The 19196-nt window shown below is 36.5% G+C and overlaps 1 protein-coding gene across 2 annotated transcripts in view; it reads right to left on the minus strand.

The window, feature by feature from the left end:
* dmxl1 (Dmx-like 1) overlaps nt 1–18146 on the minus strand; it is a 73291-nt gene extending 55145 nt beyond the window's left edge. For both annotated transcript variants that reach the window (XM_015377134.1, XM_015377133.1), the window contains exons 1-12: nt 17794–18146; nt 13970–14196; nt 13331–13456; nt 9002–9079; nt 8566–8644; nt 6717–6858; nt 6462–6528; nt 6166–6350; nt 4482–4686; nt 3320–3503; nt 1730–1906; nt 1426–1655 (exon numbers count right to left, since the gene is read on the minus strand). In XM_015377134.1, the coding sequence (XP_015232620.1) occupies nt 1426–1655; nt 1730–1906; nt 3320–3503; nt 4482–4686; nt 6166–6350; nt 6462–6528; nt 6717–6858; nt 8566–8644; nt 9002–9079; nt 13331–13456; nt 13970–14056 (1560 nt within the window). In that variant the 5' untranslated portion in view covers nt 14057–14196; nt 17794–18146. The remainder of the gene's footprint in view (nt 1–1425; nt 1656–1729; nt 1907–3319; nt 3504–4481; nt 4687–6165; nt 6351–6461; nt 6529–6716; nt 6859–8565; nt 8645–9001; nt 9080–13330; nt 13457–13969; nt 14197–17793) is intronic.
* Between the last annotated feature and the right edge of the window lie 1050 nt (nt 18147–19196).

The following is a 19196-nucleotide window of genomic DNA, read 5'->3' on the forward strand; positions in this document are numbered from 1 at the left end:
AACACAAAGCCACATAAAACCGAAATACAATTAAAATGATATCCTATCACAGTTTAAAATTAAAATGTTTCTTAATATTCAGCCCCCGATAAGCTAATACCCCCAATACAACTACAATATAAACAATTGCTGAAATATTTCTTAGAAAAAGTGAACAAATGGCAGCATGGAGAACAATGAACTCAGCAGACAATTCAGTAATGAAACAAGTAATTCTTATTCTATCAAACTGGTAAGTTTTATTTTATCATTGTTCTCACATTGTGGTTAATCATCTCTTTTTGAGGGATTATTTTTACTTTGAATTAACTGAATAAAGACATTTCACTGAAGTTTATTTTGGTTCTAGGTTTACTATGGGAGGATCTGTGATTGAGGACAGCTGAGATTTTTCGTTGTTGTTTACATTAAATACAGCTGGTTTGACATTTTGTACACACAGGGTGTATACAAAACGAACATGTACATGTAATCCAGCAAGCTGAGGTATTGGTAATATCGCCCATAGAGGTTAGAGGTTACAACACACCTTTAACTCTCTCTGTAAACTAGCATATCAATTTTTTTTTCCCCCAGTCATCGTTGTATTAAAAATCTTCTCCTTTTGTTCAGATTTGTTTCAGTGGTTTAAGCTGCACAGATAGATGGCATGCGCTTAGGTGACTGATGATAAAGTTGTTTATCGTTTCTCACTGTAAGTAAACAGTGTGCATAAAATGTTCACATTGAATCCAAATTGCCTTAAAAAAGTCGGAAATGATGAAATAGCACAGTGTAAGAAGGAGATTAAACAGATAAAGTTCTGGAAAGAGAAGAGAAATAGGTTCTTATTCAAACAAGTCAACAGCTGCTAGTGGATGAGTTGGGAGAATACTCATCTTGGTGTCTAATGTGTGTTTGAGTCAGGCTTCCTCCTATAAACTCTTGATGCACCCCTGAGAAGGGCAGTAAACTCCAAGTTGCTTACTGATTTGCATATCCTGAGTGTCTGCTTTAGATGTGTGCATATTTGTCAGAGTGTTTGGAACGTGCCTCTTTGCTAAAGCACTTTCTGAGAATAGCGCGACTCAAAAACGCAATCTGGTTAAAGCTGAGATTTTTTTTTTTTTTGCAAAGACAAGCAGGCATACTAAATGTGTAAAACAGGAAGATGAAACAGTGCAAAAACTGCAGCAAAAGGAGGATATATAAAGTTTTGATCTCAAAGGACCGAATATAAATGCCAACCACTTTTTCTGACTTTCAATTATAAAACCAAGTTTTTTTTAGTTCACCATTACTTCATTCTCATAAAATAATAGTAAAATAGCATAGTTTGAGTGCAATAAGGGGTATAGGGATATAAATACATCTGCAAGATGCTGCAAATCTAAAAGTCATTAAAGATAAAATATCTTTAAAAAAAAAAAAAAAAGTGTTTTTTACCTGGGTTTGCCTGAACATGCCTGGGTGGTATTCATCTAACCAGTCCACATGCCAGACTAACAAAGAGCCATCCAGGGGATGTATACTGAACAGCATGTCTGCCCCTTTATTCCACTCTTCCAACAAAATGTCCACCTGATGCTCCACAGCGGCTACAGGAAGCTCCCCTGGGCCTCCAGAGTCACTTGGCCGATTCTCTTCTTCATCTGAGTTATCTTCATCATAAAGGTCTAAAAAATAAAGCGAATCGTCAGGCTTATTGCTAAGAAATAGAGAAATAATTCTGGGGAATATTTTTCTGAACCTTCATTGGGGGATTCGTTCCTTTGTTCAAGGCTTCCTCCAAGCTGCTGCAGAAAGACTTCCATGGCTAAAGTGAAGTGAAGCTCCTTATTGTTAAGCCAGTGGACCGTAAACAGACCGCCGGGTTCCTCATCATCTACTGCACTCAGAGCAGAGATGGAAGGTAGCAAAGGAATGTCTAAGGAAAAAAAAAGATATGGCAAAAAATAAACTGTTACATTTAACATTAGAAAAACACTAAATCTGCCAGAACAAATAACTTTAAATAGATGCTAATATGGCTTGTAGTATTCTATAGTGTAACCGTTCAAGCATGCAAATAAACTCCTACAGCATTTTCAGCCTTAAGCCAGAAGCAATCTAAAAGAGTTTGGGCAAAATTAACTTGTCCCACAAACAAAAGACAAAAAACAAAAAAAAAAAACATACTAAACAGGAAGTGAACAAAACGCTCACAGCTACTATGAGCAGCCCTAAGCACAAAAGCTCACTGAGATGGTAAATAAATAGCCAGAAGCAAAAACAGAAAACTTTATTATGCAGTAATCACTGCATGGATGTCACATCTGACTTATTGGGCTGTACTTTCACAGCCAGAACCTGGTAAATGAGTAATTTCATAACGCATCCTTATAAATAAGATCCAGCTCAACTGTTTGAGAATTCAAATAGAAAAATAATAAATTCAAATACTATAAAGGTGAGGTCTTCAACAGGGGGTCAGTGACCCCTAGGGGGTCCACAGAGGTACTGCATGGGGGTCATGAAAGTTTTGGTTTATAAGATTTTTTTTTTTTTCATATTCCTCCCTGCAATTTTATCCACCATTTAAAATGTCTTTAAATACAGAGCAATTTCAAGCTGGGCACCATTTCATTCACAACACCTGTCCCATCAACAAGGAATCAGAAACACTTTAATAATCCACAATACTTTTGTTACATTACTCAATATGTAATAAAGTGACTATAGGTTCAGTTTGATATAACAAGATTTCATACAATATATATAATTAAGGGGTCCCCACCCTATCTCGCCATCAGTTTGGGGGTCCTTGGCCTGGAAAACATTGAAGACCCCTGCTATAAAGCTTCATTACACACAGGCTGATATTTTTCAAATACTTCTTTACATTTTTATTAACAATAAAAAAAAAAACTTATTTATTATAAAGCAAATCACAAAGCAAATCCTACTACATGATTTCCTGGATTTTCTTTTTTTCTCTCTCATAGCTCAAGTGTACTTAAAATGAAAACTACGGACCTCTCACCTTTCTAACTAGGAGAACCTGCACAATCAGAGGTTGACTAAAACTTTTTTCCTTCTGCTGTAGCCAAAAGAAATCCCATTTAAACATTTAAAAATCTTCATCTTATGTAGGTGAAAATTTTAGCGAGAAATTTATTTTGGATTTAGTTTATTAGCTGCAAGATATAAACATGAAAATGAACACATCATCAAGTGCTTAACTTTGGGAATCAGATAGTGTTAAAGGTAAATACTTCAGATTAATCGGATTGATTACCAACATAGCTCCAACTTCAGGTCTCACTCAAAAAGAGAAAGTATGTACGTGTTAGCTTCACACCTGTGGCCGGGTTAATGCTGGCTGCAATGTGGAAGTGGCAGAGAGCATTGGCGTGAGGAGCTCCACTGTTGCTGCTCCTCCTGTGGTTATGGTGTCGGTTCAGATGGTGAGACGTGCCGCCAGTCAAAGACGGCTGAGGAATATCCCGGTAAGAAGACGAATGCCACGATTCTTGGAAACTGAACTGCAAGGGACACATTCAACAGTAAAGCTTATTGGTTGAACATTTTGTACTACTTTAAAAATCAGTTGAACTTATCTGCAGATATAGTGTCTAAAGTTTTCTTTAAAGTGTTTTTATTATTTAAACATGTTCTGAATTTCAAAGTGATTTGAAAATCAATCCTTTGATTTAATCAATATATTCATTTAACCTTTCAAGTTATCATGTCATATTCTCCTATTTCCACCAAAGAAAAAATATTGAAGAAAGAAACTGTTTAATACAATATATTAACTAACTTTGTGGAGGAAACCATAAAGTGAGGCTTCCAAATAAATATTCTAAACTTTGTTCATTCCATTTATGAAACAGAAATAAATATATTTTATTCATCTTAAAGTTAAATGTAAATTTGTTTGAGGCTATCCTTTAATAGACGTCATTTTCATCCCAGCTTTAATCTTCGTCTCATCTACCTGACTTGATAATAGTTTGACAGTTTCTGCACTTTTGAAGGCATAATATTATCCAGCTTGCATCACCAGGCATGGTAAGTCTTATAATGAATAATTCCACACAGGCTCTCTTTCAGACCGTCCTCAAGGCAAAGAGAAGAAAAAAAAAATCTGCTAGCTCCCTTTTTCTGTAATTAAATGTAGTCTGGGCTCCATAAGATCTTGTGAACGCTGTTACTGCATTAAATATCTGAAATGAAATGGATTTTAGTTTGTATTGGGAATTACAGCGTTAGGCTGTCAGCTACAATCTGCTTCAAAATATAACAGGAGAAGAACAAAGGTAATGACAAAGCAACCACGATGAAGCCACACATTCTCTTTTTTGCTTGTAAAATTTTGCAGCTTCCTTGTTTCATTGCAGTGCTACCGTTTTTATTTCATCTATAAAGTTAAGTATTTCCCCCCACAAAGTCAAATCAATTCTAGCTATATTATGACCCTTTGTTTTGTGTAACCATTGCTGGTATTCAGAGCTACACACCTCTTGTGATGACATTCCAGCTGTATTCCCATTGCATGGGTGTTTCGAAGAGGGGGCAGCAGATCTGACCGTCTCCCCATCAGGAGTAGAAAGATGGCTGCTATGGTAACCAGAGATGAGGCTGTCACCTGGCAACAGAGTCTCTGCCCACAGCCGGCAAACACTGTCCTTACAACAGGTGAGCAGAACATTACAGACGGCCCCTCTGAAATGAAAAAGGAGAAACAAAGAAAGATAACAGCAGAGAAAAAAAGAAAGATGACAAAAAGGAACTACTGAAGAGCTCTGCAGAACTGCCATTTATAGTAATGGCACAACTAGGTTAAAACAAGAGAGCTTTGCTGCACATGTTCCAATAGACAAAAGCAGGTTTAAGTATCTGCAATCAGGTAATAATTATGTCTCGTAAATAATTGTAATAATATTGAGGTCTATCCTCTGTTATTTTTGTTATCCTAAAGTGGCCTAATGCATTTTCTGGTCTGTTCTTTTTTTTTTGTTGTTGTTTATTTTTTTAAACTCTGGCTGTTTTTACCCAAATATATTGTGCAGTTTGGCTATTTTTAGTTTGTTTTGCTGCTTAACTTGGACTCAATGAATCATTCAGGCATAAAGTCAATTATCTTACAATCTGATGCTTCATCCTCCAACTAAATATCTTCTTAACAATAAGCAAATATTTAAGACCTATGAAAGAACTTGTGCAAAGGAACCCATCCGAGTTAGAAGCTAAGTCACATTGATAGCATGGACTTAATTTAATATACTAAACTTTTTTTTTAAACAGATTATGTTTTCTTCCTCTCAAGCCCATAAGGTCTATACTTTCCTAAGAAAAGAAAAATGACTTGAAGTTGACTCTACAAGCCTTTATGTTTTAAGAAATTGAAGTAAAACTAAATGTGTTCATTGAAAAAGCCTGATATCATGATGAATGGATGCTAAAGAACAAGCAAAAAGATACACTACAGTAAAGATAGCAATGACTTTTCCCAAGAGACAGGCTAGGAGCATTTACGTAGATGGTAGTTTTGCTACAGTATCTGTCTGGAAATATTGGAATCCGCATGAGTAAAACATTTATTTTTTTCCCCGTTCTGTTCATTCATATTTGCTTTGCTGTAGAAAACTTAAGGAACATTACAGTTATCTTTCTAGACAATACTTTTCTCTAATGCTATGAAAAGCATGCTTAGAAATTCTGCATTTATGGAAATTGTTTTCATATTATGATTGATCTTTGCAATTTAATACAAGTTGTTTCTTTAAACTGTTGACTTATAGTAGTGGGCTATAACATGCAGTTGCCTCTTATGGTTCTGAGCATTAAGAAAAAAAAATCCAGATCTCTTCAAATCTAGTTTCTAGTAACTAAATCTAATTCATTAATAGCACCTAAATTTAGCAGATTTTAATCAATTCCAAACACTTTACAAGAATTATAATTAATATATATTTGACTCTCTACACTATGTAGTGATTTAAAAGCAGATTACACTTCTAGTTCATCTTATTAAAAAAGGTTCAACCAACAGGTCACTAAAAATAGATGTAATAGATGCAGTTAGATTACTTAGCTTTTCTTATTTACATGTAGAGTTAACATGGAGCTATATTAGATAATGGGAATCTCCCAGAGCAGCAAATGAAGGGCTGTAAAATGAAAGCATGTTAGTATTCATACCGTGGCATGTACTTGCTGGTCTTTCTCCAGGAAAAACCAGTAACGGAGCGAGGATGGGCCAGGTAGATGAAGGAAAAGCCCAGCTCTCCCTGCACACTCATACTAGGGTCTGGTGGAGTAAACAGCTGTGCAACACATGACTTCCACTTGTTTGTGCTGTACCACACCTTCACCAGACAGTCATCCTGAAAAGAGGTAAATTCACCAATCTAAACAACGCAGAGCAGCTTTGCTATCAAAGTTTTAAACTAAAGGATTTCACTGTAATATTGGTGCCTTTATAAGCATACACTTACCTGTCCAGCAGTAGCAAAGAACTGCCCATCAGGTGAGAACTTAATTAGGCTGACTGGAGATGCAGTCCTTATGAAAGAAAAACAGCATATTACAGGAATTTTAAGATAATTAACCACAAATTGGTGCTTAATGTTTATTTGATTATTTAAGCTGGTTTATTATTCAATGCTGTAATAGGACAAATATCATAAATTAGGAGTGTATAAAATATCAAGTAATTGTAAGGTAACAAAATTATTTCACTCCTTTCTTACTTGCTCTGCCAGATACACCTCCAGCCAGAATCAGAGTGTCGTTCTGTGGCTCTTGTTGGTTTTTCCCTTCCTTCATCGTCATCTTTCCCATCAGCATTGGACCACAGCTGAAGGCTGCCAGAGCCAGTTAACAGAGTACCATCTGAACACAACAAATATATTCTCTGTTTCAGGATCCTTAACATCCAGTCATAAACTAAACATATGTTTATGTAAGCAGCAAAATAAGTTAACAGCTACACCTCAAACAATATATGATTCTAATCAGTCAGATAGTGAAACTCAGATTCATTACATATATAATATATATTTCAAGCAATTATATATTTTTAATTGGATAAATATGGCATTATAGGACCCATATTCATAGAAATGTTGAATATCAAATGAGTTTTAAAGCAGAAATAAGACTGCAGGCTCAGGTTATGCCTCACACAATAGTGGGACAGACTGCTGACTTGACCATTTCATCTACAGACAGACTCTGACTCCATCCACAAACAGCGCAGGTCACAGAGGTCATTTGTAAAAAGATAACTGTTCAAACCAAGGACAGAGTTTTCCTATAAAATCTGTCATGCAAAATTGCCACCATGAAATAACGAGCACTACGGTGAAGTCTCTACTGTTACAGTGACATAACTAGGGTTTAAAACAATTAATCTGATGAATCTATTATTGAAATTATGGTCAACTAATTTAGTATTAATCGTTAACTAGAGTATAGAGACTCTAAAACATGCCTTTAGCTGACAGAGTTACCCACTTAGAGCAGTAAGTATATCAAAATTGTAACAATACACAAACATTTAACATTTAAGATTAACTCAAGTGGAAAAGCTTTAGTTTAACCTGGTTTAACTTTGTAAAAAGTGTTCTTTAAGGAATCTTTGGCTATTTTATTATTGATTAATTGAAAAAATAATGAACAGTTTAATCAATTTGCCAAATAATTGTTATTGCAGCAAAAGACATAACCATGGTTTGTTCCCTACTGCCATCTCTTTCACCAAATCTTTTTTTTTTGTCCTCTTTCTATAGAGTCTGCCTGTTGTTCATTATTTTATATCAGTGCTCACAGGCTTGAACTGTACTTTTTTGTTTTACTCATTAAAATGACAAAGAATCTGAATCATTTCGGGTCCTCAGGCTCAACGGATTCCTAAATGGAAAATTTTTTTAAAAAAAAAAGTTCCTAGCAAAGAAGGCAGTGAAATAAAGCCCATTGAAGCACTTGCTGTGGAAATCCAAGACATGGGATACAGCTGGCATATTCCCATTTTAAGAACTGTGATTCCTGAACCAAAGACAATGTCCGTATTTTACTTAGGCTAAGGAGAAAGATCACAGGACTATTGATGAAAGTAAAAGCTTCTTTGCTTCAAGTTTAACAGGAAGTCATAACTGTAAGGGCTGATTAAAGGGTCATTTCATCAGCTGCTGCAGAGTTTTGTTTTTTTAAACCCAAAGTTACAGAGGCAGTCTATCAAAAAGTTTAGAGTTCTTCATGCTTCCTTCTGCTGACATTATGGAGATGATAATTTCATGTTCCAGCTGAAAAAAGCATTATCTGTTTAGATTAGATATTTCTTAATTTTTGGTCTGATATGTTTCATTCTCAGAAGCTGATTTTGTTTTCCTTTTTTAAATGTAAGCAACAATAATCAAATCAAAACAAAATGCCTGTGTAATATTTCTGTAGTTAAATCTATACGTCACCTCTACCTATTAGATTGATATACTGAATTTATGATATTCCAGTTTATTGAAATAAGCTCTTTTTTTTCTAGAGCAGTTCCAGTTCTTTAATGTGAATGTTTAACATAATGAGGAGACTGTGTGGAAGTACCTGTGGGGTGCCAAGCCAAGTTTCGTACCATTGACTCTAAAACAAACTGCCCAGTCTTCTGCCACTGACAGCTTAGTTTCTGTAACAAGAGAATTATAAAAAAAGATAAATAAAAATAAATCAATCCCATTTCAGTCAAGAAGCAACTACCGTTTTTTCAGCTATTTCAGAAATGCCACAAGTTGAACAAAAACTAACAGATGTAAGTCATAAGAGTCACATGTGATCAAGCTGCACAGATGGTGAGATAAAACTAGGGAACATCTGCAGAGGGACGGACGTGTGCGGCATTATTTTACTTCTTCACACTTTTTAATGGTAACTCTGATATTTTTTCTTTAGAACACTGACAGCTACGCACTACCCAGCTGAAAAAAGATACCTACACATAATTATAACACAAGCAATGGTATAGAAAACACTGTAGACCACTTACAGTTGATGAAGTATACTTTTGATCTTGGTGCTGAATTGGCTCAAAGACACAAACGATGCTTCCATAGGAAGCTGCAATCTGTCAGAAAAAGAGGATTAAGGACTTAAGCAACAATTTAAAAATTAAAATATATGAGCTAGTTGCACATGATCTTGACTGACTGGAAGTACTGTAGCCTTAGGTTTCGTGTGTGTGTGCATTTTTAAAAATGGATTTGAGAGGGCATGGTACTGGGGTAAAGCAGGTGACCCATTCAGAGGGCCATAGTCCCCTGCAGGGCCATCACAGGTTCAAATCAAGGCCTGTTGACCTTTTTCCAATTTTCTTTCCGCTTCTATTTCAAACCCATTTCCTGTCTACCTACTTTCAAAGAAAGGCCACAAAAACAAAAAATAAATAAAAAGTTCAGACCTAATAAGCTTTCTCATCATCATATAAACGCCTAATAGGGTCAGAAAACCTGAAAGCAGGTTAGCTGTATTAAAAACAAAAACACAAAGGCTGAAATATTCTGTCTATAGCTCCAATCTTTAGATTAAATACAAAGCTAAATACACAGATAACTTTAAACTGAGTAAATGCCTGAAATATTAGATGCAAGTCATAAAGTCAGGAGTAAAGGGAGAAAAAAAAAATCACATGCATGTTTATGTATGTTAGGAAGAAAAGTCTACAAGCGGTCACATGCCAAAGCTTGGTCACACGGATATCCTTCCAGTCAGGCAGGATTGGACAGAGAAGTATACAAACTCTGTTTAAAGTAATAGGTTTAGATTCGAATTCAAGACATAAAATTCTGTGTTTTTATGTTAGGCCTAAAAGAACTTTATAGAATATATCACCTATTTTTAGTTTAGATATGAAACAGCAGTATGCTGCTAAACTAACAGAAACAGACGATAAAAAGGTTCTGAGTTGACAGCATAGCTGGAACTCTACACTCCCACATTTTAACTGCTCTCAAGTAGATTTATTTTCACAGCTTCGCAACATTGCTTTCATATTATTCCACTGATTAAGAAAAAAATAGGAGCTATTTAGAAGCAAATAGGAAGGCCTTAAAATGTAAAGGTTCTCTTCAACTATAACAAATAATAAGAAAATAATTTGACGACAAATCAGTGACACCTAAACGTTCCCTAATAAGGGCACCGCTGATAACTAGCGAGTACATTTGGTGTAGTACTGCAGATATGCACAGTAGCAAGAAAGGCTGAATGACAATCCTGCCAACTTTCCTACATTCCTAAACAGATCCGCTCTGGAGGCAAGGGTGGATACTTTTGACCCAAAAGAATTGGATTAAACATCACGAGCACAGCAGCAAAAGCATGAGCCAACAGTTTTTATTCATTTGAAATCCCATCACGCTGGTCTGCTGTTTAATCTGCCCTCCACAATTAAAACACAACTGATGAGGCATTACTTAATTTCTTCTGTTCAATCTCTGATTTGCCCTTTAGAGTGACAACACCTAATCACTCAATAAATGGAACAGAGGTTTCACTGTATGCACCAAGAATTAAGGAAGGGCTGCTTTGTCATGCTTTCAAGAAATGCAAGGGATTACTATTCTATGTTCTTGTACCCAAACCAAACAAAGAGTCTATATTTAGTAAAAGAGGACAGTAGAAGGTTACATGCATAAATGGAGAGAAATTCAGCACCAGAGCAACAAATAGTATTTTCAGTTATCTTTGAAGTGAGTCTGTTGTTAAAGATAATCTCAACAAATTTGAATATTTAAAAAGAATAACAACAACTTGTTCCGCCCTTAATTGGCAATAAAAAAAAAAAAAATCTATTTAAAATGTGAATATTTAGCATGGATTTATAGACTGAAATATTTGATGGACAGTTTATAGCTAAAGCAAACCAAATACATTATGTCTCATAAAAATCAAATAGAAAGGCAGCTAAGCTGCTCAGGTCATTTCTACCAAGGTGTTCACTTTGATGTAAAGCAGAGTGGAGGGAAAAACTGTTAGAACAGCTTTAAGATGATTTTGAAATCTAATCACAACTTTGGCAGTCCTCATTTTTTGTCATTTCTAAACTAAGCTCAGGAGTGTTTAAGAGGAAATAAATAGTGATCCAATTACTCCTTTGAGATACATTTTTAGCCTTACCACAAATGAGTAAATTTTTTATTCTATTTGGAAATCAAGATCCCAGACTCTGGAGGAATCGAGGAGAAGAAGTGAACCTCTTAACGGGGTCATAGAATGATTATATCGGGTATTTGGTGCTGGTCCTTAAGGTCTCTGAATAGGGTGTGTAACATTGGTTGGGCTGAAAATGGCATATTTGCTGTTGTATGAGCACTAATGTAAGCCTGGTTATAAGCCCTAGAATGAAACAGGTTTTCTTCTTTTCATGGTATGCTAATGAATATTTAGATGAGCTGTGCACTGATTGGTTTGTTCAAAACGAGAAAAGTTGCTGAACAAAGATGTATCATAGCAACAATCTCAAAATCTTCTGGGATTTTGGTCAACTACAGTGCAGCACGTATTCGAAACACGCTGGGCACTCGAACCGAGCCGCCAGCTCCGGGGCTGGTCCGGGAACCCAGGCGGTAGGCGGCAGGGAGCCAGCTGGGACGGAGCGACCGAACGCGATCCTGTGACTGGAACCTGGACACAGGCGGCCCCGTGCTTCCCCCCGCCTGCCTTACCGGCCACCAGCCCATCTCTTCTGGCTGAGGACGGGCGGCTCATGGCTCTCTGCTGAGTTCCGGTATTCCAAACAGAATATTACTTACAGCTTGTGGTTGTGATGGCCTTACGGTCGGAACAGCCCCTCGTTTCAGTAAAAGAAGTTTAGCAAATCCTGCATTGAACTGTCCAAGATTTTGAAAGCTTTCTTTGGTAAAATGCTTTGAGCAAACAGCTGAGCATCAAACTTTGCAGGGATCTTCTGATAGACAAAAATAATCCATGCCTGTCGAGTCTTCGGATCCTTGGGAAGATTGTAAAAAAATTCCCCTTTCTCCGCACAGTCTGGAACACTGTATTTATGCCCTTGGCCCTAGCTCATTTTCAATAGAGAAACTGCCTGCTTTGTAATTCTTGTAGAAGTAAACCCAACTGTAGGATAAACAGCTAAACTGGTGTCTTACATCTACCTCTATTCATGTTCTTGGGTCAGTGAACCAGTGGGCTGGTCTGTATGTCAATTTCAAGGTGTGACAAAATACAGGCCAGAACCAAATAAGGCAACATCCCTAAGTTAACGTCAACTCGGGCCTTCATTTGGAGTCGCCCGTTTCATGGTGAAAGTTTAGAATTGTGAGATTTGCAGAGAAAGAAGGTGTCGATGGGGTTTGAACTTCTCTGTACGTCCATTTCACCCACTGAACAATTGTTATTCATCTATGACAATGTAAACTCTGTTTACATTGTCATAGATCTTTAAGGCCATAACCCCGGGCCCAAGGGAGGAATTTAGTTCATTACTCTTTCCCTTTGTGTAACATGGACATATGTAGAACTCAGAAAGCTTACTAAAATGTGACAATTAACATGTCTGCAGAGGGCAGGAATCTTACAGATTTCAAGAATATAAGTTCTATCACAATCCACCCAGGATTCACTAAACCAGCAGTAAAAGAAAACCTCAGGCTATCAACAACAGTATGAAAAAAAACAAACAAACACATCTTTCCAATGGTAGTAACTGCTTCACCAGTGTTTCCCTTGCAGAGCATCTCATTGAGATGTGCTCATTGGCAGCATGACTATGATCATCCATGTCAGAGAAAAAGGGAAAGAGTGTTTGGCTTCTTAGCACAATTCACCACAGCAAAATGGTGGATGAAAATATATATACATTTTATTGGGGTCATTTTTTTATCTCACTTATAGAAGAGCATAGGTATTGGTAGGCTGTGCATCTAAGGTTAATTAAACCACCCTTTGATGTTGCCAACAGAAGAGTTTATAGCCAACACACACCGCCAACAATCAAAAAATGTCAATGTACAAATGGCCTCTAATCATATCCTTTGCCTTCAGACATTTGAACCAAACTGGTAGGGAAGTTATCTCTATATCTCTACCAAAAAAAAACTTTCATGAAAAATACTATTAATTTTAAAATAAGCAAATGCTTTTTGTTTTTTTACATTTGTTTTTTGTCTTTGTGGAAAGAAAGCTGCAAATATTTGATGTGCTATGAAGATTTTTTGACTTTTTTTCCAACCTAATTTTTATTAAAGATGCCTACTTTAGAACTGATTAAAATGAATTGAACTTTCTATCAGATGGAGAAAGCCTGTAGATATATCTGAGAGAACAGAGACCATGCTTTATCGACATGGATTCTTACCTGTCCATCTCGCTGTGAGCAGTTGACACAACCGACCTGGATATTTCCATGTTTGGCTCCAGGGATGATCTGCAGGCGCTCAAAATTACTTCCTAAAATGACCACGTCACAACCTGACGCATAGGCCTAACAGAAGATACAGAGAGATAAAAAAAAAAAAAGGAGAGAGATATAAGCATTGCACTCAGATACAGCCATGAAGGCTCAGCTGACCTACATTTTTGGCTGGAGATGGGACAAATTTACTCATCAGATTCATTTGAGCTATGTCTGTATTTATCTTAAAAAGGGGATCCTCACATGAGCTGTGATTCACAGTGAGTGAGCTTTACTTAGAGAAAGATCTTACCCTGCAGTGGTTGTCTTATAAATGAAAAATTGGGGGTAGTGGCAAGGGTCATTATCTTGCAATATGTAAAACTCATCATCAAGCAAAACAAGACTATAGCCAATCTAAGAGCGTTTTTTAGGAGCTAAAACCAAAACAATTCCATAAATATTATGGTTATTTTATTTATTCTCCCCCTCATTTCATAAATACATTTGGCTTTCAAATTAAGAGGTTTTACCACCTCTTTAAGAACCAGAGCATCTAAAAATGCTGAAAGGGAAATATTTTTACAGCTTGAAATATCTTACCGTGAAAGGCACATTGTTAACACTCCCGACAGAGAAGCAATTGTCCCCAGGGTTGACAGCCCCGGTAAGGACTTGATGGAGATTCATGGCTGATGCTGATGGCCTTTCCCCCACCCTAGCTTCACAAAACAATCCCACTCCAGGTGAGATTCATGGAAAACCATGAGATGGATCTGCTCATCCTTGCCTGTGGCCTGTAAACTCACGCCGGTACTTCTGCCAACTTGCTGCAAAGAAAAGACAGAATAAATGCTTTTGATAAGAATCCGGTTTACATCTAAATAAAAAACCCCTTCACTCGTCAAGGTCAGGTAAGCAGAACACACAACAAAAAAAAAAAAAAAAATTGAAAAACACGAAGGCTCACAGGATTTATTCTGATAGGAAAGAAATCAGGTTATAGTTCAGCAGCTTGTAGCAAATCAAAAGAAGAGTGCATGAAAAGAGGCAAACTTTCAAGCAATCACACAGCTAAGTAGAGCATCAAAGCAAGGCAGTCAGAGGTTATGATTAAGGGCTCTTTTCCTTAAACCATGAAGTCAGCTTGATTAGTGGGAAACTGCCAAGCATTATATAATGCTGATAGACAGAAACTAGAGGGGTGAAACTAAAGGTGAGCTTTCACAGAGCTTCAAAATGTGATTGAGCAAGGTGATGATGTGCTAGCTGGACAGATACATTACACAGAGAGAAAAAAACATGCTAGTAGTCTTCAAAAAGAGTTTCTGTACAAACAGTGCTTTCTAAAGCACTTAGGAACATGAACCTTCTTTTTAACAATTGTGGGACATTGCATAACAACTTTCTGCTGCAATTGCACATCCTTTGTCTCCCAAAAGCTTTGATATTAAAAAAAATAACATTTTAACATTTACTTCTAGGGAAAACAGCTAAAGCTCAGAAACATTGGATGAGTTTCTGTATAACAAGCTTGCATTCAGCCTTACCACAAATGTTTAATTGGATTTAGGTTTGGACTTTGACCTGGTCATTATACAGGCAAACATACTTTGATCTAAATAGGAATGAGAAATCACTGTAGGGCTAGTTGTAAATTCCGAGGGTTATTGTCCAGTTAGAATATGAACTTCCTGCTATATTTAAATTCTATTGCCATCTCTGGGTTTTGCAAACGACTGTTATGTATTGAGATTTATCAATTTTTCTAACTAACCAGCTTCCATGGAGGAAGCATCCCCATAGCAAGATGCTGACCCCACTTCCCCAATCTTAGCAAGAACCTGCACCCTCACATGCACCATCAAGGTTTTTTTGTGTGCGTTTTCAGGGTAATGTGCAGTGCATTTTTACTACCCAGGTGGTTAAACACAAATTAACTTAGTAGTTACTAATGCTTCTTCTGAAGGAAGTTGGGATTTCTCCTCTCTGACCTTTCAATGAGTAAAAACCTTTTGAAAACCAAATATAATTCCTTTCAACTTCCCAATTCGGTGCATCCATCATGAAATCTTTATAAAATACAGTGATGCTTTTACTCTGAAAATGTTGATTGTGCATGAACAGAGGTGTCAAGTAACAGTGTACAAATACTTTGTTACTGTACTTAAGTACACTTTTTAGGTATCTATACTTTACTCCATTACTTATATTTCTTCCTACTTCTGACTTCTACCCATTACATTTTACCACAAGTATCCGCACTTTATATCCTTTAAATTTTTAAAACAAACGTTACTCGTTACTCTTGGCTTCAGTTTAATGTTTGTAAATATTTATTTCACGTCATGTGCACCATCCAAAGCAGATCATTGGCGCCATCCACATCTAGTGAAAACTAGTGTAATTGGATGAGTCAGAGAACGCAAACACTCTTTGGTAAGCTAAAGGAAATCATCAGAAGCAAGCAGGTGTTCTTCAGACTGCAAACATGAATTGTCTATTCCTTGCTATAATGTCCGATTCAGAAAATAAAGTTGAAATGTCTGAAAGACCTTTCTCATTCTAGGCCCTATCTCAAAGAATTTTTCCAAATAGTTGTAAAAATTGAGCTTTCAATTCATATATTGGCATCTGGCTGTTTTTTTTTTTTTTTAAGGTTACTTTATACTTTAAGTAGTTTCTGGAGCACATACTTTTTTCACTTTTACTTGAGTAAAGAGGTGAAGTTGATACTTCAACTTTTACCAGAATGTTTTTAAACTGCAGTATATATACTTCTACTTAAGTAACAAATGTGTGTACTTTTGACACCACTGTGCATGAATACCTTTGAAAGGCACCGTTTGATAAATCTAGACAAATGTATTAAATGTGTTTGTTCTATAATAAGCTTGACATTTAAACATGTGTTTTAAGTGCTCGGTCAGCATAAGGTGGCAGCTGATTGATTAAATTACTAAATCGAATATAGGCCACTTTAACAGATGAGGATGAAGTAATACAAGCTGATAAATGACCTCCATAATGAACATACTGCAGAGATAAGGAATGAAACAAATCCAATAGGAGGGGACAAAACATAAAAAAAAAAAAACTTAAGAAAGCCACATTAGCTCAAGAGGACGCATCCCTATCTCACAACTTTTCATCAAACTCGATTTATCTCTGGGTGAATATTTGTTGTCTTTCATACATCCTGATCCTACGGAAGAGGATTAGGGCCAATTAAATTTTTTTTAAAGTTAAATTATTTTTGAATTTTATATCAGTATAATATGACAAAAAAAGTCAGAATTCTGACTTTAATCTCAGAATTCTAACTAACAAACATGTTAGCATCAAGCCGTAGCCATGTCTGTTTTAGAGACTGACAGCTAACAAACATGTTAGCATCAAGCCGTAGCCATGTCTGTTTTAGAGACTAAACTAGGTCTTTTGTTTTATTCACCTTCTGCTCTTCCATTAATGAAATAGGATAACTGGGGACTCCTCGGGCGTAAAAAGTCGCCTAATTCCTTCATTTTCCACCAATGTGTTAGTGGCCCTCCCAAACAGCTTACATCTTTGTCAGTGAAGCTGAGTGCTCCCACATCTCTTTCTTCATGGTGCCCATCTACATTAAGATCCAAAATTCTGAGATTCAAGTCTGAATTCTGAGATTTAAAGCCAAAATTCTGAGAAAAAAAAGTCAGAATCCTGAGATTAAAGTCAGAATTTTGGGGAAAAAAAGTCAGTATTCTGAGATCAATTTTTTGAAGCTGAGTGCTCCCACATCTCTTCCTTCATGGTGCCCATCTACATTAAGATCCAAAATTCTGAGATCAAGTCAGAATTCTTAGATTAAAGTCAGAATTCTGAGATTACAGTAAAAATTTTGAGATTAAAGTCAGAATTCTGACATTAAAGTCAGAATTCTGAGTTTTCCCATATTAAACTGAAATAATATTTAAAAATCAGTTTACTTTTTTTTTTCTCAGTGGCCCTAATCTTCTTCCGTATGACCCATATTCCACGGGTTCAAGAATAATTTCAACTCTTACTAGCAGGCATTAAGGTCACAGTAAAAAACAATGATTACTAATGTATTGCTCACGCAGACTGCGTGTGAATATTTGGTGGTAAGTAGTGATAATAGAGAGAGTTAACTAATAGAAGCTTCCTGTGTTGTCCCATCTCACGTGATAACGTTTCACAAGCTAACCCATTAAACCTATCGTTTGACGCCATACGTGACAATGTCACCATTCTCCCAATAAAATGCAACATTAAGAACAAATCTTTCCCCGTTTTAACAGCAAACGTGCACTCATTATATTCATGTTTCTATTTGCACTCAGGTGTAACAGGACGTTAAGTTAGCTGTCAACTTTAGCTCGTTGCCAGCTGTTTTTTAGACCCAAACGTATATCAAAAACGCTTCCTACCTTTTGTCGTTATTCTGTGTCATAACCACACAGATATGAAGTCAAAATTTGATCCTGTCAGCGGCAGTTTGAGGTGAATGTGGCACCCCGACTTTACGGGTCTTCTTGGTTAGCTGCGCTAGCTGCAACTAGCTCGTAAAGCCCTCTCTAACAGCGAGCTCGCGAGTGTCAAAGGTAGCTGTAGACAACTTATTGCAAACATTAATTGGTGGATATTATCTGCCGGGTGAGACCAGGTAAAGTTTACTTCTCAAACTGAGACAAATTAATTCACCCCTACTCCAAGGTTAACAAATAAAACGCTCATACAGAGAGGAAGGTTTTCCTTATGTTGAAGATGTGTCATGATAACGACTGGGTCGCCGCAAAGGATCATGGGGCTTGTAGTTGAGCAAGAAAAAAGCGGTCTCATGACATACTGAAGGGAAAACTCAGTGGCGGACTTAGCCATATTGAGGCCCCAGGGCATGGGTAACCAATTAAAAATCAGGGGGTCTGAATAAAGAAAATCATCAACCAGTAAAGATCCGGAGACATTTTTAATTATAATCTGTTAATTTAACAGAAATTAACACTGAAATAAAATGAGGTTTTTATGCATCCATGTTATACATTGCATTTTTAAATAAAAAAAATATAAATAAAAAAAAAAGAAAATTTTTCCATTTTTATATGAGTGCTTTTTTAAGTAGAGAACTACAATCGTTCAGTTTGGTATATAGACAATTTCCTGATTCACATATTTTATAAAACACCTGAACTGGCTGTTTATTATTTTATTTCTTTCTTTTTTATGGCTTAATGAGAGAAGTGGGTTTTAGGCTGCCCTGCAAGGCTTTAAACCTGGGTTTGAATGGCAACAAAGCCATTGGGGGGGTTTCTTTTTTTCTTCCTTCTAGTGCATATTTGCACCATATATATTTGTCTTGCAATGCACTGGACTTCCATATCAATGCGTTTTGCACCATGTTTTTTCTCCTACGCTGTTTACATTTGATCACTGCTGCACTTTATGGAAATGAAATGTTAATTTCACTGCTGAGATGCTGCTCATTTACTGTCTGAAAGCTGTTCAAAACGAAATTTCTTTTAGCTTCTAAACAATGATGTGAACCAGGTAACAGACCAACATTTTACTGTAGTTCCTCCTCTGGCCTCCACAGCTAAAGAATCAGAGGCTTGATCTTACAGCGTTCAATTAAAAACATCTTTTCAATTGACTGGCGTGCCCTCAGTGGCTCTAAATACATGATTTACAAAGCTTTCACTTCCTTCTGGGAAGGAAGGGGGCTCTTCAATCACCCTTTCTATGAAAAAAAGTTAAGACTATATTAAAGGTATTGTGGAGGATTTTCACAACTTTTTTATAAGACCCGCCCTCTCCACTTAAAAAAATGCACATG

Source organism: Cyprinodon variegatus, unplaced genomic scaffold, assembly GCF_000732505.1.
Source record: "Cyprinodon variegatus isolate N-32 unplaced genomic scaffold, C_variegatus-1.0 Scaffold147, whole genome shotgun sequence".
In the NCBI taxonomy this organism is placed as follows: domain Eukaryota; kingdom Metazoa; phylum Chordata; class Actinopteri; order Cyprinodontiformes; family Cyprinodontidae; genus Cyprinodon; species Cyprinodon variegatus.